Source organism: Cetorhinus maximus, chromosome 22, assembly GCF_964194155.1.
Source record: "Cetorhinus maximus chromosome 22, sCetMax3.hap1.1, whole genome shotgun sequence".
NCBI classification, from domain to species: Eukaryota; Metazoa; Chordata; class Chondrichthyes; order Lamniformes; family Cetorhinidae; genus Cetorhinus; species Cetorhinus maximus.
The window spans coordinates 77117387-77140618 of record NC_135900.1 but is presented as its reverse complement, the minus strand read 5'-3'; the positions used below and the strand labels follow the sequence as shown (position 1 = coordinate 77140618).

Here is a 23232-nt window from a genome sequence, read left to right as displayed (position 1 = left end):
GGACAGAATGGAGAAACTTCACATCATCAAGAAAATTGAAGAACCGACAAAGCGGGTTAATCCAATTGTAATTGTAGAAAAATCAGATGGGAACCTGCAAGTCAGTCTGGATCCCAGAGACCTAAACCAGGCAGTATAAAGACAGCATTACCAGCTACTCACAGTAGAAGAAATCACGTGTAAACTAGCTGATGCTAAATACTATTCAGTCTTGGATGTGAGTTCAGGCTTCTGGCAGGTCTAGCTGGATGAATGCAGCTCCTATCTCTGTACTTTCAACACACCATATGGGCGATACAGGTTTTTACACTTACTTTTTGGTATTAATTCAGCTCTGGAGGTGTTCCACAGAACAGTAAAGCAGCTGTTTGAAGGGTTAGAGGGTGTGGAAACCTATATTGACGATGTGCTGGTCTGGGGAGCCTCACGAGAGGAGCACGACCACAGACTGAGGCAGGTGCTGGCCAGAACTAGAGAAAGGAACCTCAAGTTGAAGAAGGAAAAGTGCAAAATAGGTCTTCATGAAATCAAGTACTTGGGACATGTGCTAACAAGTGAGGGACTGAAGCCGGGCCCGAGTAAAATCGAAGCAGTCGTGAACATGTCACCCCAAGAACGTAAGAAAGACTTTGAGAGGTTTTTGGGAATGGTGACTTATCTTGGGAAATTCATTCCGAATATGTCAGACCTGACAGCACCTCTTAGAGAACTTCCACAAAATGATGTGGTATGGCACTGGGAACAAAGTCACCAGGCAGTTTTGGCCAGTCTGAAAAAAACACTGACCCAGGCACCAGTGTTAAAGTATTACAATGTCAGTCAGCTGGTCAAGACCTCAGTGGATGCTTAAAGGCTGGCCTGGGAGCTGTCGTCTTGCAAAATGAGGCACCAGTGGCATACTCTTCAAAGGCAATGACTGAAACCCAGCAGCGGTATGTCCAAATAGAGAAAGAAATGCTAGCAATTGCGTTTGGCCTAGAATGCTTCCATCAGTTTGTCTATGGTAAAGATATGGAGATAGAGTCTGATCATAAGCCTTTGGAAGCTATACTTAAAAAGCCCCTGAACTGTGCACCACCAAGAATCCAAAGATCACTAATGTGTCTGCAGAAGTACCAGGTCAGAGTTAGATACAAACCGGGCAAGGAAATGTCCATCGCAGACACTCTGTCACGTGCATACCTACCCATCACGGAGGAAGAGGATAAAGAAATGGAAGCAGAGGCTCACATGCTGACAAAGAACTTACCTGTGGCTGTAACCAAACTGGATGAGATCAGGGAAGTGACCAAGAACGATGTCACCCTGAGAAAACTGCAGCAGATTGTGCAAACTGGCTGGCCCACACACCGGACCGGAGCCCCTTCTGCTGTACAAGAGCACTGGAACCTTCGTGAGGAACTTCATGTAGTAGAAGGAATATTTTTCAAGGGAGAAAAGATCATAATTCCTGCAACACTGAGGAAAGAAATGCTGCAGCACATACATGAAAGTCACCTCGACATAGAAACATGCGGGAGAAGAGCTCCAGATGTAATGTATTGGCCTGGAGTGGGAGCACAAATCGGGGAAATGGTGAATGCGTGTGCAGTGTGCCAAAAGTACAGTAAATCACAACAAAAAGAACCACTTCAATCACACAGTGTTCCAGAGAGGCCCTGGCAGAAAATTGGAGTGGACTTGTTCACATTTGACAACAGTGAGTATCTACTAGCAGGAGATTATTACTCAAAGTTTTTTTGAGTCTGTGCTGCTGAGAAATGATAGTAAGAGCTTCAGTGTCATAAATCATTTAAAATCAATTTTTACTCACCACAGCATACCTGAAGTGCTCATCTCCAATAACGGTCCACAACTCTCAGGCACTGAGTTTCACAAATTTGTACAGGACTGAGAGGTTTGCCAGACTGCATCAAGTCCCAAATATCCACAATCCAATGGAATGCTGGGATGTACCGTGCAGACCTTAAAACACCTGTTGAAGAAGGCAAAGGCGGACGGAAGAGACCCCTACCTGGCTCTGCTGGATTTCAGGAATACTCCATTAGAGAGCATTGGATCTTCTCCAGCACAGCTCCTGATGGGGAGAAGATTTAGAACTTAGCTTCCAACTGTGCCCTGTTATTTCCACAGCCAGTGAGCTACAGTGTGCAGGACCTACTCAAACTGAGACAGCAGAAGCAGAAACAGTGCTTTGATCTGACCTCTTCCTGACTTAAACATCGGAGAGACATTGAGGATTCAGCATGAAGGGATCTGGGAATCCTGCTATTGTCACATGAATCACAGGAGAACCAATGTCTTACAGAGTGCAGACTCCAAATAGACAACAGTACAGGAGAAACCGGAAATTCTTACAGAAAACAAATGAAACACGTCCCTGCTCTGACCCACAAAGTCTAGCTGAAGATCAGAAACCAGAATGCACCAGGGAAGCAACAGATAACCAGACAAAGCCTGAGTCCTGAAAACTATCTAAGGGGTGATAGTGACACAGAGCTGGAGAAGGCCCCTTGTCCTTCAAAATCACCTCTGTCACCATTCAGAACATCCAGTGGAAAAATTGTGAAAAAACCACAGAGGTACAGAGATGAGTAAAAGACAAAACAGACTGATCAAAACAGAGTGAGAAAGAATAGATAAGAGACTTTGTGTACTTGAGTTGTATAAAAGTTTTTTTAAAAAAGGAAATGTCATGATAATAGCTGATTGTGGATTCCAGCACTATATACTATACGGCACTCTGTACTCTCTACAGGGTCACCTGACCTGGGGGTTGAAGGTCAGATAGCACATGTTGAAACCTGTCTTGATAGAATTCAGTTACTGCAGAGATATATTCATGTTAGGAAAATGTGTTATCAATTAAGTTAGCTCAGCTACAATGCCGACGGCCTGTGTGCATCATTGAAACAAAAGAAAAGACATGGCCCTCTACCCATGCCCATGGTACCTCATGCCCCTCTAACCCCCAATGCCCCTCATAGCCCCTATGTCCCCCACAGACTCAAGGCCCTATATAGCCCCATGCTAATTTAGTGCCAACTCACATCAATCCATGACCCCACCCACCACCTTTTGCCCTTACTCCCTCCATGCCAACTCATCTAGTATCCTTTTACAGCTCTTTGACATATTTGACAGTTCCTTAACAGCTTTGACAGCTTTTATAGTTCCAATGAGTTCATGCACTTTTTATGCACAATCATGTTTACTTTTAATAATCCCAAAGGGTGCCTTATTTTTCCCACAGGTGTCCCAGGACCATATCCAAAGGAGTACTTTATCTCTCCAAAGTGGTACCCTGTTTATCCTAACTAATCAATCAAGTTTGGACCTGCTCTTGCCTGGTCTAATCTGCAAACTCTGGGTTTCATACTCCTGGCTACCAAAATCCCACTTCAGTGGAGGTAGCTGGTGATTTAAATGGCCAGCTGCCTCGGTAAACCATGCATGATCGAACCTATCCCAACTCCAGTCCCACCCCCGTGAAAATAGGAAATACCATGTTCAGGGGTGGGACTTGGAATTTCTGGGCTCATCTGTCATTTTTGCCACGATGGTGGATGGTCTCCGTCATGGCAATAATCTGGGGCAATGTTGAGTCAAGAAACCTGTAAGGTGCCTAATTGGAGATGAGGTGCTGTTCCTCAAGCTTGTATTGATTATCAAATCTTTTCCATTTTGAATGCTGTCAAGCTTTTAAGTACTTTCTCTTAATGTATTTTTATCCTTTCACATATTGCTGCTGCAAAAAACAGGTATTCCCCTCTGCATACAGAGCATCAGTTCTTTCGTCGTGTGTTCAGGGTCTAGACGGGGTTCTTTGGGGTATTCCTATTCTCTCCAAATTAGTTGCTTGAGACTGTAGTTTGTTGAAACCATTACTCTTTATTTACAGCTACTATGTACATATCGGGACCGCTGCATGAGGTTGGAGATTCTCCTACCTCCAGATCTCTGTTACTCAATCATGTGAATTTACCTGATTATTACATCAACAACATGTATGCTTCTGATGTTAACCCTTTACTTTACATCTTCCCCCATGTCTTTATCCCTGTCATATTTACATCCTCCTACATCTTCCCCTAAAGTCACCAACTTCACAGGGTTAGTCTCTGAGGTCCCTGACCTCATTCTGGTTTCTTTCTGAGGTTGAGGATATTCTGTGCTCTCCCTTCTGTCAGCGTGAGTGTTCTTATCCTGGGTGGCTGCAGAGCTTTGTCTGACTTCTTCTTTCCCTTCAGGATCTGAGTAGTAAGCCTAAGTTTCTACTGGCTTTCTCTGCAAGGATATTAAGGCTCTGCAGTTTCTCCTTCTTATCCGGTATGACCTCTATTGTGGAGCTCTTTGGATGATTGTGTCTTGTCTCTGAGGTTCAGTAACTGAGAAGCGCTAGATTATGGTCTTCATTCTTCTTCTTTAGCAAATCTTTGATGGTTTATACACCCTGCTCAGCTTCTTCATTTGCTTGAGGATAATGAGGTGAACTAGTTACGTGAACAAACCTTTATTCCTTTGCAAAATCTTGGAATAACTCATGAGCAAATTGTGGCCCATTGACTGACACCACAATATCCAGAATGCCATGCCCTGCATAAATTCTCTTCAGTGATTGAGTGACTGCTTCTGCCGTGATGCTATTCCATCTGTTTACTTCAATCCACCTAGAGCAGTAATCAGTGACAATAAGGAATGTTTTCCCCTTAAAATCAGATAAATCCATTCCCAGGCAGTCCCATGGCCTTGATGGAAAAATAAAAGGTGATAGTGGTTCTTTTTATTCTTGGCTGTTTACTGCACACGTAAGACAATTAGAAATAATTTCTTCTATAGCACGAGTAATGTCTGGCCACCAAGCTGATTGCTGGGCTCTCATACAACATTTTGCTATCTCTAAGTGATTTTGGTGAAGCCCTTGAAGAATGTCAAGCCAAAATGCTATTCTCTCATTGAAGACTAGTAAATCGTCAATAATGGCGATGGCTTGCACTGTTCAAATTACTGGCATAGTACTGGATTATTGGGGATATAGACTGGCATTCTTTCCAACCAATATTCACTTATCTGGAGGCATTTGTAATCTTGCTGTTGTGTTTGTTTTACTTCCTGCAACATTTTTAACAGTAGCTGGTAAGTGTTGAGTAATGAGGGATATATATGCTTCCATCTCCTCGATGAAGTGTAAACCTTTTTTGTTTGGTTCCTTCTGATAGTATCCGCGTCAGAGTGTCTGCTGTTGTTTGATACTTCCCTTGAACATACTCTATTATGGAGTCATATCTCATTAATCTTAATCTGAACCGCTGGATTCTGGGCAGCATCTTTGCAATTTCTTCCATGCTCAAAGGAGTGACTAATGGCTTATGAACTACAAGCCCTTAATGTAGTCCGAGAATTTCTCACATGTCCACATTGCTGCTAACACTTCTTTTTCATATCACATATCGTTGTTCTGTTTCTGTGAGTAACCTTGAAGCATAGAAAACTGGTCTATGCTTGCTGTCTCTTTGCACGTGAAATAATACTGCCCCCAGACCTGATGACAGTTCATCTCCTGCTACTAATGTCGGTAGTTCTGGGTCATAATGTGCCACAATTTCAGAGGAAATTAAAAGTTGTTTAATCCTATTGAAAGCATTTTTCTGGTCCAGGTTCCAGCACCTCTGTTGACCCTGTCCCAACAGCTGTCTCAAAGGCTCATTGACCTCTGCTAAATTTGGTAGGACCTGCCTATTTGCTTGACCATCCCAGGAGATCTCTGAAGATCAGTATTGTTCCTGGGTTATGTAAACTCTCTGATCAACTGTGATTCCAGTGGCTTGTACTATGTGACCTAGAAATTTGATCATAGGTTTGGCAAACTCACATTTTTCATTCAATGTTAGGCCTACTTCCTGTAAGACTCTGGACAGCTCTAATTCTGTGGTTATGCTCTTCTCTTGTAGAGCCATGTACAAGTATAACTTCCCTGTGGCATAGTATTCCTTATTTGAAAAAGGATATAACTCTGTTAGAAACAGTTCAGAGAAGGTTCACTCGCCTCATTCCTGGGGTGAGGAGCTTATCTTATGAAGAAAGGTTGAACAGGTTGGGTTGTATCCATTGGAGTTTAGAAGAATCAGAGGTAATCTTGTTGAAATATATAAGACCCTGAAGGGCCTTGACAGGGTAGATACCGCAAGGATGTTTCCTCTTGTGTGAAAACTGGAACTAGGGGACACTGTTTAATAATAAGGCGTATCCTTTTTGAGATGGAGTTGAAGAGAATTTTTTTCTCTCTGACAGTTGTTAATCTGTGGACTTCTCTTCCCCAGAGAGCAGTGGAAGCTGGGTCACTGAATTTATTCAAGGCAGAGTTAGACAGATTTTTGATCGATGAGGGAGTCAAGGCTTATGGGGGACAGACAGGAAAGTGGAGTTGAGGCTACAATCAGATCAGCCATGATCGTATTGAATGGCAGAGCAGACTTGAGGCACCAAAGACCTTCTCGTGCTCCTAAGTCCTACCTTCCTATGAAAACAACATAAAATGTGGTGCTGAAACAACAGGGTAGAAATTTTCAATGCAAAACTGTTTCAAGGTGGGGTGAGTTCTCAAAGAAAGGTTAGGTTGAATTTCAGTGGCACAATCCACCCAAGTGGGTTCTTCCTAACTGCTAGTAGGTATTACCTGCTAGCTAGGCATCAGGGCATGGGCTTTCTGCTGGTAGGTGTTACTGCATAGCCAGGTGCCAGGAGATGGGCTTGTGGGCTTTCTCTGCTGAAGCTCTGTGCCTACAACTGGTGGGACCACTCCTCCCTGGGATAAGATGTGTGTCCATTCTATTGTCATGAGGATCATGGTGGTCGATTTGTCAAGGGAAGAGTGTGTAAATAGCCTGGATCATGTTGAGATCAAAAAAGAGGTGTTAGGCGTCTTGAAGAATATTAAGGTGGATAAGTCCCCAGGGCCAGATGGAATCTACCCCAGAGTATTGAGGGAGGCAAGGGAGGAGATTGCTGAGGCCTTGACAGAAATCTTTGTATCCTCACTGGCTACGGATGAGGTCCCAGAGGACTGGAGAATGGCCAATGTTGTTCCATTGTTTAAGAAGGGTAGCAGGGATAATCCAGGAAATTACAGGCTGGTGAGCCTTACATCAGTGTTAGGGAAATTATTGGAGAAGATTCTTCGTGACAGGATTTAGTACCATTTGGAAGCAAATGGGCGTATTAGTGAGAGGCAGCATGGTTTTGTGAAGGGGAGGTCATGTCTCACTAACTTGATCAATTTTTTCGAGGAAGTGATAAAGATGATCGACGATGGAAGGGCAGTGAATGTTATCTACATGGATTTCAGTAAGGCCTTTGACAAGGTCCCCCATGGCAGACTGGTACAGAAGGCAAAGTGGCACGGGATCAGAGTGAGCTGGCAAGATGGATACAGAATTGGCTTGGTCATAGAAGACACAGGGTAGCAGTGGAAGGGTGCTTTTCTGAATGGAGAGCTGTGACTAGTGGTGTTCCGCGGGGATCAGTGCTGAGACCTTTGCTGTTTGTAGTATACGTAAATGATTTGGAGGAAAATGTAACTGGGCTAATTAGTAAGTTTGCAGATGACACTAAGGTTGGAGGAGTTGCAGATAGTGAAGAGGATTGTCAAAGGATACAATGAGATATAGATCGGTTGAAGACTTGGGCGGAGAAATGGCAGATGGAGTTTAATCCAGACAAATGCGAGGTAATGCATTTTGGAAGGTCTAATACATGTAGGAATTATACAGTAAATGGCAGATCCCTAAGTGCATCGACGGGCAGAGGGATCTGGTTGTACAGGTCCACAGGTCACTGAAAGTGTCAACGCAGGTGGATAAGGTAGTCAGGAAGGCATATGGCATGCTTGCCTTCATCAGTAGGGGTATTGAGTATAAAAGCTGGGAAGTCATGCTGCAGCTGTATAGAACATTGGTTAAACCACACTTGGAATATTGTGTGCAATTCTGTTCGCCACATTACCAGAAGGATATGGAGGCATTGGAGAGGGTGCAGAGGAGGTTTACCAGGATGCTGCCTGGTCTGGAGGTTACTAGCTATGAGGAGAGGTTGGAGAAACTCGGATTGTTCTCACTAGAGCGACGGAGATTGAGGGGCGACTTGATAGAAATTTACAAAATTATGAGTGGCATGGACAGAGTAGATAGTCAGAAGCTTTTTCCCAGGGTGGAAGAGTCAATTACTAGGGGACATAGATTTAAGGTGAGAGGAGAAAACTTTAGAGGAGATGTGCGGGGCAAGTTTTTTACGCGGAGGGTAGTGAGTATCTGGAATTCACTGCCAGAGGAGGTGGTGGAAGCAGGTACGATAGTGGTGTTTAAGAGGCAGCTTGACAAATACATGAATAGGATGGGAATAGAGGGATACGGACCCCGGAAGTGCAAAATGTTTTAGTTTGACGGGCAATATGATCGGCGCAGGCTTGGAGGGCCGAAGAGCCTTTTCCTGTGCTGAACTTTTCTTTGTTCTTGTTCTTTATTACACATTTTATGGTCTAATCTGCACATGTGTGTGCGTGTGTGTCCACACAGTCAGGGTTCAAACCTACATTGGCATTTGTCTAACAATCTAACAACCATGTTACTCAGGTGAGGGATATTGGATCTCTTTGAAGTTCAAATGATTTCAAGGTAACCCCGAGTGACAGACTCTAACAAACCAGCCCAACACTCCAGGGCATTGCTGATGATAGGCCAGCTACACCTCAGGGACACACCTGGCATTGTCAGTGGTCTCCCCCACCTCATAACTGTTAAGAGCTTCTTACCTGTGGTTCCTCCCCTTCCCACCTTCCACCTCCTTCCTAGAAAATTTCCAATACTATACAAATGAAGCTGACCTCGCAAGTCATGTAGGGTTAACACGCTACTGATTGGGCTTCATGCTATTAATCCCTGAATGGCAAGTGCAGTCTTAGTTATGGATTGTTCTGGGTGGAGAACAAGCTCTCATACCGATGTGGCAGGGTGCGGCTGGGGTGGTGAACAGGGCTCTGCTCGTGGAGCCATTGGCACTGGGACTGGGACTAGTTCAGACTTGGTTAGCAGGACAGATGCAACAAGCAAGGCAGTAGTTAGGAGACAACTGACAAACAGCTCAAGCCAGTCCTAAGAGCTAAGGAGCTCTAAGGAGCTAAATCCATACAAAATGCGGCCGCTTGGTTTTGTCAGAGTGATTCACAATCTGCGAATAATGGCTTGAGACCCAGAAGCAGATAAGCTTGACAGAAATTTTATTGGGCAGCACGTCTACTTAATACAGGCAAACAATGGGCTGAATTTAATTTTGGCAATGTGGGTCTCACCTGTTGGTTAGAGAACCAGCAGGAATCCTGCGTTGCAACCATTGGAGAAGGCCCATCCATTGGAGAAGGCCCAATGGAATTAACTGCCCTTCAGGCACTTAACTGGCGAGTGTTGTGCTTTCCCTGGATTCAGGATCCTGGGGATGGAAACCCCACCCGCCAAGAGCTGCCTGCTAATAAGAGGCTGGCTGGTTTCCATTGCCAGCAGCACTGCCAGTAAAGCACCCAGAGAGGCCTAGGATTGCCAAAGGACCCAGGCTATAGGGAGTGAGGGTGCAATGGAGGTCTTGGGAGGCAGTCGCTGGATGTGGGAGTGAGGGAGGTTGGGAGAAAGGGCAGGGGGGTGTGGCTCTCAGCCAGCACCCCCTTTCTGAATCTGGGTCCCTTGGTCAGGCACTGAGTGCCTTTGAACGAAGGACTGCACCACCACCCCCTGCTCCCCAATACCCTATCCCGGGAAGCCGCTGGAAAACCCGACAAAGGTTATTCTTTTTGGGCTCCCCACACGGGAAGTCCCCACCTGCCACTGGTTAAACACCAGCGGCACTGAAATGAGGTCCCCACTTAAGGGCCTCAATTAGTGTCCAGGCAGGAAGGCCAACCACAAGCCTTCCTGCTACAAACTTAATTGGGTGGAGGCAGGAATGGCAGAGTTACCCCCCCTGCTACCCCCCACACCCCGTACCCTCCTGTCCGATCAAATGCCTCCCCACAAACTTCAAATTCACCTCTGGGGGGATCATTAAGTTCTGCCCAATGTGTCCATATGCTCACCACTAAGGGATTAATCTGGGACTAGGAGTATCACAGGTTGAGGTTGCTTCCAATACTAACTTTCTTTAACCAAGGTTCCATGTTTATATCTTTCTCAAAACACACTGACTGCACGGTTTCTTTGTCTGCTGCTATCAGTCACCTGGACACAGTAGATACAACATGACAAACTTCGGTGTACAGCATTATGGAGCAAGGCCCAATTTTTTTTTCGACTACCAGCAAGAGCACATGCCTTGCATTATCAAGCGGAGTTTACCCCCTTCTCCTCAGTATTGTTCCACATCCCTCACACACTTCCATTATCCTAGTTTGTCACGGCTACACTTTCTCAGCTTCACTGGGTTCTATTCGTCGTTTGTTCAAAGTTCAGTCTATGTGACAATCAATCATGGACACATCTGGTCTTGTTCCAGATGTATGCTGACATCTCCCAGTTCTACCTTACTCTCTCACCCCCACCCCTCCCACAGCCTCTTATTTGTCATGCTGCTTGTCCAATTTCCACTATTGAGAAGAAATTCCACCAAATTGGACAGAATTTTCTGGTCCCGCCCACCCCGGGACTAGAAATTCCCGTCCGAAGCCAACGGGCCTTTTGCTGGTCTGTCAAATTTTCCATTCCACCTGTGATGATTCCTATGGTGGGCGGGACTGGAAAGTTTAGGCCTTTGTCTTTGGTCCCAACTACAAACTCTGTTCCTGAGCCACAGACTCAATTCCACTCCTTGCCCACTGTCTGAGACAGAACCAAACTGTTCACATACTTGGTGTCATATTTGACCCTGAGGTGAGCCTCTGACCACATAGCCACTCCATCACCAAGACTGCCTGCTCCCATTTCTATATCTTGCCTCAGCTTATCTGCTGCTGAGACTCCTATCCATGACTTTGCTACCTCTAGACTTAACAATCCCAATGCTCTCCTGGAGAGCCTCCTTACTCCCCCTTTGTAAACTTGGACTCATCTAAACCTTGCCTACATCCTAAATCACACCTAGTCCTATTCATCCATCACTCTGAGCTCGCTAACTTGCATTGATTCTTAGTCCGGCAAGGCCTCAATTTTAAAATCCTCACGCTCGTTTTCAATTCCATCCATGCCCATGGCCCTCCCTATCTCTGGAGCCACCCCAGCCCCCCCAGCCCCATAACCCTCTGAGATATCTGAGCTCCACCAATTCTGGCCTCTTACATATCACTGGTTTTTATTATTCCACCATTGACCACTGTGCCTGCAGCTGCCTGGGCCCTAAGCTCTGGAATTCACTCCCTAAACCTCTCTACCTCTCCTCATGATGGCATAGTGGTAAAATCACTGGGCTAGTAATCTAGAGGCCCAGGCTAATGCTCTGGGAACATGGGTTCAAATCCCACCACAGCAGCTGGTGGAGTTTAAATTCAATTAATAAATCTGGAATCTAAATCTTGTCTCAGTAATAGTAACCATGAGACTATCATCAATTGTGTTAAAGATCCATCTGGTTCACTAATGTCCTTTAGGGAAGGAAATCTTCCATCCTTGCCTGGTCTGGCCTACACATGACTCCAGACCCACAGCAATGTGGTTGAACTCTTAACTGCCCCCTGAAATGTTCAGTTCAAGAGCAAATAAGGATGGGGAACAGATGCTGGTTTTGCCAGCGATGCTCACATCCCATGAAAGAATAAAGAAAAAATACTTTGCTTTTTTCAAGATGTTCTTTAATACATAACTCCTTGACCAAGCATTTGATCACCTATCCTAATAGCTACTTCAGTGTCAAATTTTATTTGATAACACTCCTATGAAATGCCCTGGGCATTTTACTATGTTAGTCTGCTATAGAATTGCAGGTTGTTGTTATTGGGTTCCACTTTCCCACACTATGGCTTTACTCTGATGTTGCTAAAACCCTTTTTGTTGTGGTGCAAGAGAAGTTAAACAGACTTCCTTGTATCTTGTTTGCTTATCTCTTCACTAGGGTGAGAAAGCTGTTTGTTCTAAATGTTTCCTCTTCACATACAATTGCAATAGTGTCCCTTTATTCAAATATACTTTGATTTGGAGGTCACGCTATCATATTAACAGATAGGAGCTGAGGGTTAATATTACTGTACTATCGCAGCTAACTGCTACTAAACTTTCACAGATCTACGTTAGTATGTTTAAAAGATCACTGTCCTTTTACTCTGTTGAATCCTTTTAATACCATTTGCCTTCATCAAGTTTTATTTTGTCTTTCATTTAGTATACATCAAATAAATTAAAAACTTAACCCCTGGCACTAATAATGTTCATCAGCCACAACAAACATGATTTTTAAAAACTTTTTCTCATTGTCCAAGCGACTTTGATGCCAGATCTGAGAGTTTGGACACAGGCACAATATCCTAATCTGAAGACTTTCTGTACAAACCACCAGCTCCAGCCTTGCTTAATCCATATCATGGCCATCAGAAATTGGAGACTCTGTACTCTGGCTCATGTCTACATACAGATTACAAAACTGTCGGAATAGTGTTGGAAAACACAATCCTATGCATTCATCAGACAAAGATGTTCACCCATTTATCTGGCATTTCTTCATAGCTGGACTATTGAAATACTCTCCCTCCCTCCCTCTAAGGCAATAAAAATATCACCTACATCGTTTGGATGAAACATGAGCCCAGATGCATTCACATGTTGGCTGGAGTGTAGGCTACCCTGCCTCTCAAGCCTGTTCTGTCATTCAGTTAGATTATAGCTGACCTGTTTCGTATTCTATTTACCTGCCTTGGTTCTGTAACCCTTAGTACCTAACAAAAATCTATCAGCCTCAGTCTTGGAAGAGAGAGTCCAGATTTCTAATACCCTTTGTGTGAAGCAACGCTTCCTGACATCACCCCTGACCAGCCTAGTGCTGACTTTAAAGTCATCCCCCTTATTTTGAACTCCCTCCAGAGATTTCTCTCCTACCTACCCTATCACCTCATTGGTTCATCTTAAACGCCTCGATCAGGTCACTCCTTAATTATCTATACTCAAGAGAATATGAGCTGAGTTTCTGCCACATGCTGACCTGGATTGTCTGATTGCTGATGGTAACCCATTCTATTTTATGTACATTATGGCCAACAGGAAGATTTAGGTTACTAAGGGTCGGATTTTTGCGGAGCTGGCCCAGCTCCAGAGGCCTTTAAAAATGGCAGGCGGGACCTGGATGCTGAAATCTGGGCACAGCAGGGCCATTTGGAATTAAAGCTAAGTTCAAACAGACTCCATTTTCACAGATCCAAGGGCCTTAACCCACTGTGTGGGAACCACAATTTTATGGAGACGTAAACACTCTTGAAGGGGGGGGATATGATCTGTTTAAGTGTCATGACCTGATGTGATTTAAATCACCAGCCCATTAAACATGAAAAAAAAAAGGCTACAGCTTTCAGTTAGAGTAAAAGAAACAGACACCTGCTGCTGGAGTGCATTGATTGACAGGCCATCTGGTGTCACTTAGGAAAAAACATATGTTCCTGCAGTTTCAATAGGCTTCAAGGTTGACATTTCCCAAGGACTGTTATTAAGCTGAGCCCATTATGAATGGTTGGCTGAGTTTCACTTCACAGAATGGTTACAGCATAGAAAGACACTATTCAGCCCATCTAGGGCTGGCTCTCTAAAGGAGCAGTTCTTCTAGTTCCATTCCCTACGTAGTCCTGTACATTTTTCCTTCTCAAATAATAACCCAATTTCCTCTTGAATATCTCGATTGAAATGACCTTCACCACACTCTCAGGCAGTGCATTCCCAGACTCAAATCACTCACTTCTTGATATTACTGCTTTAATCTCAGAGGGACATTATACCTTTAAACCATCTTTTCTTGGAAAAATAGAAGAATGCGGTAGTTTATGGTCTTCTTCACTGACCCACCATGTTGGTCCACATGAGATGTATTCAGGGCAAGTGGGATTTGTTTTCATCATGACATGTGACTCTGTTTTACTGATTAACTCTTCTACGCATCTAACTTTCATCTGTGCATTTGAAGAAAAAAAATCCCTTCTTAATGTTAGTAATTCTTATCCACATGCTCCAGCATTCTGCAAGGCTGAATACCAGTATCCTCTAGGCTAAGTGCTATGAATACCAAGCGCTATCATTGCTGGACATATGCTCCTTGATTCTGTCCACCAATTGAAGCAATACAAGCCTGGCAATAATACTATATTACTATAATCAATAATGAAAAGGTTAATGTCTTGTGCTGTTCCCTGGGGAATGACTGATGATTGCCTGAATATTAACTCATTGAGCTACCCGGCTAAAAATCAAGGAAACTCATCAGGACCATGAATGATGAATAGAATGATACACAACCTTGGGACTACAACTAGTCAAAACACCAGCAGCTATCTCATGGTGTTACAGCATGTCACTGAATGTCAGAGCAGCTAAAATCAATACAGAGGGAAAACCTTAAATTAAGAATTCTGATTAGAAGTTAAATCCAGTACCTAGCAGTAAGCATGGTTAAACTCAGCTGGAAAGAAGTCTGTTGAGGATGAGTAATAAATAACACTCTCTTCAAAAATAAACATTTATGCCAAAGTTGTGTCCTCCCTCCTACATTGTACTCTTACCTTGAACATTTGGCAGTCGTCCTGATGACAGTCTGTATTGGTTCTCTGTAGTGACAGCAATCCTGTCAATCAAAAACTAATGAACCACTTTTGGCTGAGTTCTCAGTTTTATTGATAGCTTTAAGAGTCTATTAAAGGATTTTCTGTCTTTGTTGTGGTTAGTGAATATAAGTTTGTTTGTTTTTACAACAGATTGACCATTTGAGGGGGTTTAATTTTTTTGAATGGATTTCATGATTGAAAGTTTATTTTTTTCAGTCTCAGATGTGTATGAGTGAGAGCTCTCTTAGATTGTTAGAAGTTCTTTTTCATCTCTACATGGCTCCTAAGGTCTGCCCATGGTGAATAATAGATGAGTGGCTATGAAGAGGGCATGGATGTCATGGGGGTAAGGGGGCATGGAGATGGCATGGGGATATGTAGGAGGATGGACGCAGAATGGTGGGTGGGTGGAGGGTACGGTTGCTGAGGGCTATGAGGCCTAATAGCCTTTTATGCAACTGGGCCAAAGTCTCAAAGAACCAAGGCAGGTTTTTTAACCAGCCCAAGTCCGTGATCACCTCCAGAGGTGGTGGGCTCAACTCCATCCCACCCTTACCTCCTCTGAGCCAACTTATGCCACTGGGGACCCTTTCAAAGGAGACAGGTGTACTGAGTTGGGAAATTGCTTTGATGGTGAAATTTCGACACTAGGTAACCTTATGAGATATTTCTGATGCGAATTGTGTAGGGTGCAGTGGCAATTGTGCAAATTTCTAAAGGCTCACAGTTCCTGCTTTAGAGGACCACATGTTAAACCCTTCGCTGCCACACCATTGGCAGAAAAGCTCCCAATGAATAACGTAGAATGGGGGGGTTGGGGGATACCTACAGACTTCCTGTTCCCATACTCCATAGGTTCATTGCTCCCTTCTTGCTAATTCCAAATGGGCAAGTCAAGTGATGAAACCTCTGGGAATACATTAATTGCATTTGGTAACCCTACCTCCAGAATCTACTATTCCAATGCTTTTCTGGCCATTTTCCACTTCCATAAATGAGCTCATCCAAAATTTTGTTGCCCGTATCCTAACCCGCATCACCCCTTGCTCGGTGACCTACAATGGTTCCCAGTCCCTGAATGCCTCCATTTTAAAATTTCTCTCCTCATATTCAAATGCTTCCACAGCTTCTCCCCGCCTATCTTTGTAATCTCCTCCCGGCCTGTAACTGTCCATGATCACTCCATTCCTCCAATTCTAACCCCTTGCGCTGGTCACCAATCCTAATGTCTGTTTCTTTGGCTCTATGTTTTTTTTTGTCTAATTACGCTCCTTTGAAGTGTCTTGAGATGGTTTCCTCTGTTAAAGGCACTATATGAATGCAAGGTATTGTTGTTTTAAAAACAAATTATCTTCCTGGAAGAATGAAATAATTGGTGATCCACAAGGAGTAAGAAAACTTTCATTTAACTGATCAGGCCTTTCAATTTGAGGAACAATATCGAAACTTGCTGAAGGCAGTTAGTGGGGCAGAGGTGGGTATGGGAGATTGTGAAATCATGAAAGCAAGGGAGGTATGAGCACAGATGCAGTTTAATGTGGGGAAATGTGATGCAATACATTTTGGAAAGAAGAATAGGGTAAGAAAGTGCACCTTAAATGATGAGTCTTGAGATGGAGTAGAGGAGTAGACACATTTCAAGAGGTTGCACAAGTAATGCCGGGAATAGCCAATGGAATTTTTGGTTTTGTGTCAGCAAACGTAAAATGCAAAGGAGGTCACATTGTACTTGTAAAGGCTCTCAGCTAGGCCACATCTGGATTTTTAGCCCTGATTTCTTGAGGCTTTGTCCACTGCAGCAGTCTCTCTGGGCACTTGATTTCCAGTGGACAAACTGGGGCCAAACAAAGGAGACTGCATTACCAGCATGTGAGGGTCTCATGTAAGTATTTGAAAGAAAGGATTGTGGGTCTACATACACACATACAAAATACAAATTAGGAGCAGGAGTAGGCCATTCGGCCCCTTGAGTCTGCGGCACCATTTGATAAGATCTTGGCTGATTTGTGGCCTCAACTCCACTTTCTTACCTACCTCGATAGCCTTTGATTCCCTTGTTAGTCAAGAATCTATGTACCTCTCCCTTAAAGAATAATCATTGACTCAGCCTCCACTGCTCTCTGGGGAAGAGAGTTCCACAGACTCACGACATTCTGAGAGAAAAAATTCTCCTCATCCCCGTTTAACGGCCCTATAATGTTTCACTGATTTTGGTTGAGAGATAAGCATTGGCTAAAACACTGGGGAGAACTCCTCTGCTCCCCTTTAAATAATGGCATGGGATCTTTTTATATCCACCTGAGAGGGCAGATGGAGTCCTGGTTTATGAAAGATGGCATCCCCGACAGTGCAGTACTCCCTCATGACTATGCTGAGGTGTTAATGTAGATTATGTGTTCAAATCCATGAGATCGAATTTGAACCCACAATCTTCTGACTCAGTGCTAAACCTTGAGCTGAGCTCCCCACCCCATATCCTCTTCATCACTAACACCTCCTACATCAACCTCTGTAACATCAGCTGCTGCTGCTGCTACCTCAACCTGTCTGCTAGAGAAACTCTCATCCATTATATTATTACCTCCGGACTTGGAGGCGTAGGGGTTTGGTTATTATTGTAAACCGAATGCGACAAGTTAAGAGGAAGTGGATGCAGGTGTAAGATTTTTAATATATAAGAGGTAGTTGGATGGATGCATTGTTTGTTGAATAAATGTTGGAATACTTCTTGTTGGAGTGACTGGTTTTTCTGTTCTCTTGTTAACAGGTAGCAAGTGGGCTGATGATAGCTGTGGGGATCTATGCTAAAACTGCAATAGAAGGAGGTAAACCATGAATATGGAAGGAGTAAAGCTGGGACGCTGATGTTTGTTACTCAGTTTATTGCTTTTTAACACTAATATGCACAGCTTTAGTTGTTGCTGTCTCCAATCGCTCTCCATAACAACCTTCATTTCTATCTCTGATTAACATTATTATGGCCAGTGCCTTTCTAAACTCTCTCGCTCCCCCATAAGTTCCAAACACTCCAGACATATGTATTCTTCCACTTTTCTTTGCTGCAATCAAAGGGTAGACTTCCTCACCCATTTTGAAAAGAATAAATGCATACGTAAAATGTCATCCTCTGTGAAAGTAAAGAATGGAGTTGATGTGATGCACGTTGAGCGGAGTCGTGCCAGGGAGATCATTTGGCACCTGAGCCAGAACATTCTCACCTACCATTTTACTGCTGACCATTTCTATTGACCTTGACAAGCTAATGTGCCAGTGCAGGCTCTGCGTCAGGAGGGATCCAGCTTTAGGGCTTTTGCCACCTCCTGCACGGACACTTGCAGCTACTCTGCAGTTATAGGCATGGCATTGACCGTGACTGTCCATCTCATACCAGTGCAACACCAGTTAATATGTAAAGACATCTCTGTTTGCATATGAATTTCTTACGGGGCTCAACGGGATACATGCAGGTAGGATGTTTCCCCTGGCTGGGAGGTTTAGAACCAGGGGACACAGTCTCAGAATAAGGGGCAGGCCATTTAGGACTGAGATGATGAGGAATTTCTTCACTCAGAGGGTGGTGAATCTCTGGAATTCTCTACCCTGGAGGGCTGTGGAGACTCAGTCATTGCGCATGTTCGAGACAGAGATTGATAGATTTCTAGATATTAAAGATGTCAAGGGATATGGGGATAGTGCGGGCAAATGGGGTTCAGGTAGAAGATCAGCCATGATCTAGTTGAATGGCGGAGCAGGCTTGAGGGGCCGAATGGCCTACTCCTGCTCCTATTTCCTATGACAAGGGGACACATAATTCAAAGGAACCAACACAAGGAGAATAAATATTTAGGAATCACAGCCTTCTGAGGAGACCATGCTAGGTTATGATGGAGACAGGGAAAGATGAAGCAGCTTTCCTTCAAACTCTCTCCCACATACCAAGTGGGTGACTGATGATTGAACAGCCAGCCTTTCATCTGCACTCTCACTGAAAGATGGCAAGAACTTAATCTTTCTGCCTGATTTCATTACACTACTACGTACATTTCCAGCTGCCATATTGCCATTAAGGAAGCAAGTTCCTACTCTTCCTCTGACACCGTCAATTGCTGCCTCACCTGTTGCTCCTACCTCCTCACACTCACCTCCAGATGTCTGTAGCTATGATGGTGCTCAAAGGTGAGAGGGATGGAGGGTCCTGTGTATTGGCTATCCTGACAAGCCAGTTGTCCAGGTCTGCATTGAAAAGAACAAATGGCTCTAAGACACATCTACAAGCAGAGATTACATTGCAGAATGTCTTACAGGATGTTTGTTGGATGAGTATAGGGGTGCATGCGAAGGAAGATGAGACATAACAGCTGTGGTTACTATCCCAGATCCTGGGTGAAATAGTTGTTTCATCTGGCCCTTTCTCTCTCCTAACCCAGTTTGATTTCCACAGAAGGCTGAAATTTCTGAATAATCCCTTTCTTTCTATTGGTCCCTTTGAATTATCTGTTTTCTCGTCTTGCAGACAGAGAAGTCTCGACATGTAAATTAAAGCTGCTTTTACAACGTGACAGGTGTGTATTCATTGTAGGTGACAGGAGGTTCTTCCCACGGTTAGGCTGTGTTTCAAGGATTCAATGCATGACGACCTTAGAAGATACGAGTGTGGAAAGTCTTTCAATTGTATGTTGCAACCTGAATGTGTGTTGTATGGTTGTGTGAAAAGTACTGACAGGATGATAAGGCTGTGAGTGGGGTGGGTTGGGTCAGCAGCAAATGTGGATGAAGTTAGCATGCAACACTTTGGGGCATGCAATCTTCACCTGCCTACCTGTTGCGTGACACTATTAAGCAGAATACCACACCACAGTTTGCTTGCCTGAAATGTAGACCTGGGGAACTCCTCACCTCTTTCAGTCTTTGCTTCCACCAGCAATGGAAAGACTCTTAAAGCATAAGTATAAAAGTATAATAACTGCAGATGCTGGGAATCTGAAATAAAAAAAACAGATCAAGTTGGAAATACTCAGCAGGTCAGGTAGCATCTGCGGAGAGGAAAGCTGAGTTAATGTTTCAGGTCTGTGATCTGTCATCAGGAGTTCTGATCGGACGTTCATCAAGTTCTGATGAAGTCTTTGACCTAAAACATCAACTCTGTTTCTCTGTCCACCGATGCTGCCAGATCTGCTGAGAGTTTCCAGCATTTCCTGGTTTATGTTTCTCTTAGAACATAAACTTAGCAACACCAGATTCATTTTCCGATCTTCTCCTTCACCTTTTAAAACATGATGTCCTGCTCTGTTGCGTTTTGTCTTTTTATCTTTTTTTATACTAACTTGCTCAATAAGCATTTATATTTTTTGTTTAACTTGTAACTACAAAGGTAAGGACCAGTTAGCTACTGACCTCCCAGCTCTGGGACTCAGCCTTTAATCCAGTCCAGAGTGAAGCTATGAAAGTCTCCCCTCTCTCTCTGGATTATAAGAATCCTGATCTCTGTAATCTCCTCCAGTCTCACAGCTCTCTGAAATTCCTGCAACCCTCTAATTCTGGCCTTTTAAGCATCCCCTACTTTAACCATTCAACCATTGGTGGCTGTGTCTTCAACTGCCAAGGCCCTAAACTCTGGAATTCCCTCCCTAAATCTCTCTCCCTCTCTTTCCTCCTTTGAGCCATTCCTTAAAAACAATGGGCAGGATTTTTCGGCCCTGCCCGCAGCAGGTGTCATGGTGGGCGGGAGCGGAAAATATGGCGAGATCAGACAAATCAGTTTACAGCCATCATAAAAGCAGCCCAGGATCGTCCATTCCAGCCGTCAATGATAGGCCACATTTCCCGCCACAGCACATCGGTAACATCATTTGAATAAATTTGTATCTCATTATAAGAGCTGCTCGCTGGAACATCCCCCTCACACTGGATCAAGAGGGCACGTCGATGTCTAATTAGGCCGATGTGTTTCACAACTACGTGCTCCTGGTGACCTGCACTTCACTCTTCACTGGAGTCTTGTTCACCTACCCTGCACAGTGCAGCGCTCACAACAACTCAGACTCAGCACCAGGCTTCACAGGCAGCACCACATCACTCAGGGTGGTGTCAGAGGCAGGTCCAGCAATGAGGTGGGGGCGGCTTTTAATGTGCTGCAGGGCCAGGCCTGTTCTGGGGAAGGGGGGAAAACTGGCCTGAGGGACAGGAAGGGGCTGCAGGGTGAGGCCTCCACGCGGTGAGATGGGCCCTTCTTTCCTGATCCTCGTTACTACAGAATATACAAACTATAAACCACAAAAAGACCTTAAACTACAAGCGATAAAAGTAGTAAATACTTACCCGACCTTACCCAATACTTAGCAGTGGCTCCTTTCCCCTATAGCCTCTACTGCTGCAGCAGGGCAAGACCACTCTCTGAAGATTTAAGAAGTTGGATAGCAAAGAAAAAATGCAAAGAACACCTCTTCCCCTCTGCACCGAATTCCCATTGTGCACCAAATTACCAACACCCACACTCACTCTGATTGTGTCTCACTCAGGATGAGGTCTCTCCCCTACTCATGTGCAAACACCTATGAGGCTTGCTGTAGAGGTTTTATTATGGTAAATGTTATGCTAGCCCTCCCATAACAACACTGTGGGTGTACCTACACCACATGGACAGCAGTGGTTCAAGAAGGCAGATCACCACTACCTCTCAAGGGCAATTAGGGGTGGGTAATAAATGCTGGCCCAGCCAGTGACACCCACAACCTGTGAACCAATACATTTTTAAAAATGTGCTAAATAAATAGATAGATTTTATTGTTGATCTTGCATGATGTGAGTTTGACCTGTTTTAATACAGTCACTAATGAACATGGAGCCCACAGGCACTCTTACTATGGCATTGGATTATTTTTAAACTGGCAGTTTCACTAAGAGCCACGACAGGTTAGGGGATCAGTACATGTCACACTGGGAAAGTACTCTCCTAATGTTAGGATTCGGGTATGTTGTGTAAACAGGCATCAGGGAATTTTGCACACTATCTAACTGTGCTGTGCCTGAGCTGAGAGTGCCCACTCCTGGCACTGGTGAGAGTGGGTGGGCTGGGGTCTTTGAGGGGGGGGGAGCAGTTTTGACCTAATCTGCCCAATAGGAATCAGAAGCCAATTGAAAGTAAAATCAAGTAGGACACAACATGGGGAGACCCGTCATCTCTGACCCCTCCAAACCCCAGATATCTGAACTAAGAAGAGCTCATGTTAATGACATCTCTCAAGGAATGCTATTTATTTTTGAAGTTGAAAAGGACTATGATCAACTTTCCCTAGTTTTGCTGGTTTCTTCCATAGATTTACCGAAATGGTGAATATCTCAGCTCCTCTTTACTATTTGCCTCAGTGTGGGTGCAGTGAGGGGGGGATGGAATTTGGACCTTGGGTGACAGTGTAAAAGGGACTTTTTGGCTTCATATCTCATTAAACACTTCCCAATTTTCCTTTGTATTCAAGTCAATAAAAATTAAAATCAGGAGAGGTGCTTAAAAAGAGGCTATTCACTATCACCATCTCACATTATCATCTTAAATCCAAGTTACCCCATTGTCTTCTCACAAGCCAGTGCTCCCAATTATAACATGTTTAAAAAGACTTGCATTTATATGACACCTTATTCCAAAGTATTCACACGCCAGTAATTACTTATTGAAATACAGTAACTGTTGTTGTGCAGGCCTACTGCAATGACCTGCAAACAGTGAAGAGATTGATTCACCATGGGATCTTCAGCACCCACTTGGACCAACGGAACAGGCAGAGGGGACCTGAAGGCTGGCACCTCCAACAGTGCGCCACTCCCTCAGTACTGCACTGGAGTGTCAGTCTGGATGATACCACTCAGACTGGGACTTGAACCTGTAACCTTCTGACCCAGAAACAAGGGTGTTGCCCATTGCCTCAGGCTGATGCGTATGAGTAAGTGTTATGAGTGTGCAGTCATAGCATGGGCTCTTGCCCTCTAGGAGTGCAGACAAGAAAATGGCGAAGGGTTCATGCATGATTTCCCTACAGTTGAGGATCCTTAGTGGAAGTGTATACTCAAGGTGGGAGTGTACACTCATACCAGGAGTGTATACTCATAGAGCTTATCCCTTTAAGTTGATATGTGATTTTGAGAATGGTCATCAAAGTTAATGCAATGATAATATCATTGGCAGCTGTAAAACTCCTAATATTGCCCCAGGGTTGTTTGTCCTTCAACCTTGGCTGTCAGCAGCCTTGCTCCTAATTGTGTCTCTGGGCCTCCAATCATCACATTTGATATCATGTCAGTTGTGGATCAGTTGGTAGTACTCTTACCTTTGAGTCAGAAGGCCAAGGCTTTAAGTTCCACTCCACATAGTGGCAACCATAAATCTCAGCTGACACTCCAGTGTCTCCACTGCAGGAGTGCTGCGCTGTAGAAGGTGCTGTCTTTTGGGCGAGACTTTAAACCGAGTCTCCATC

The 23232-nt window shown here is 44.2% G+C and overlaps 1 protein-coding gene across 3 annotated transcripts in view; it reads left to right on the top strand.

The window, feature by feature from the left end:
- LOC144696384 (tetraspanin-33) overlaps positions 1–23232 on the top strand; it is a 54138-nt gene that overhangs the window by 3498 nt on the left and 27408 nt on the right. For all 3 annotated transcript variants that reach the window (XM_078567594.1, XM_078567596.1, XM_078567595.1), the window contains one exon: positions 17532–17589. In XM_078567594.1, the coding sequence (XP_078423720.1) occupies positions 17532–17589 (58 nt within the window). The remainder of the gene's footprint in view (positions 1–17531; positions 17590–23232) is intronic.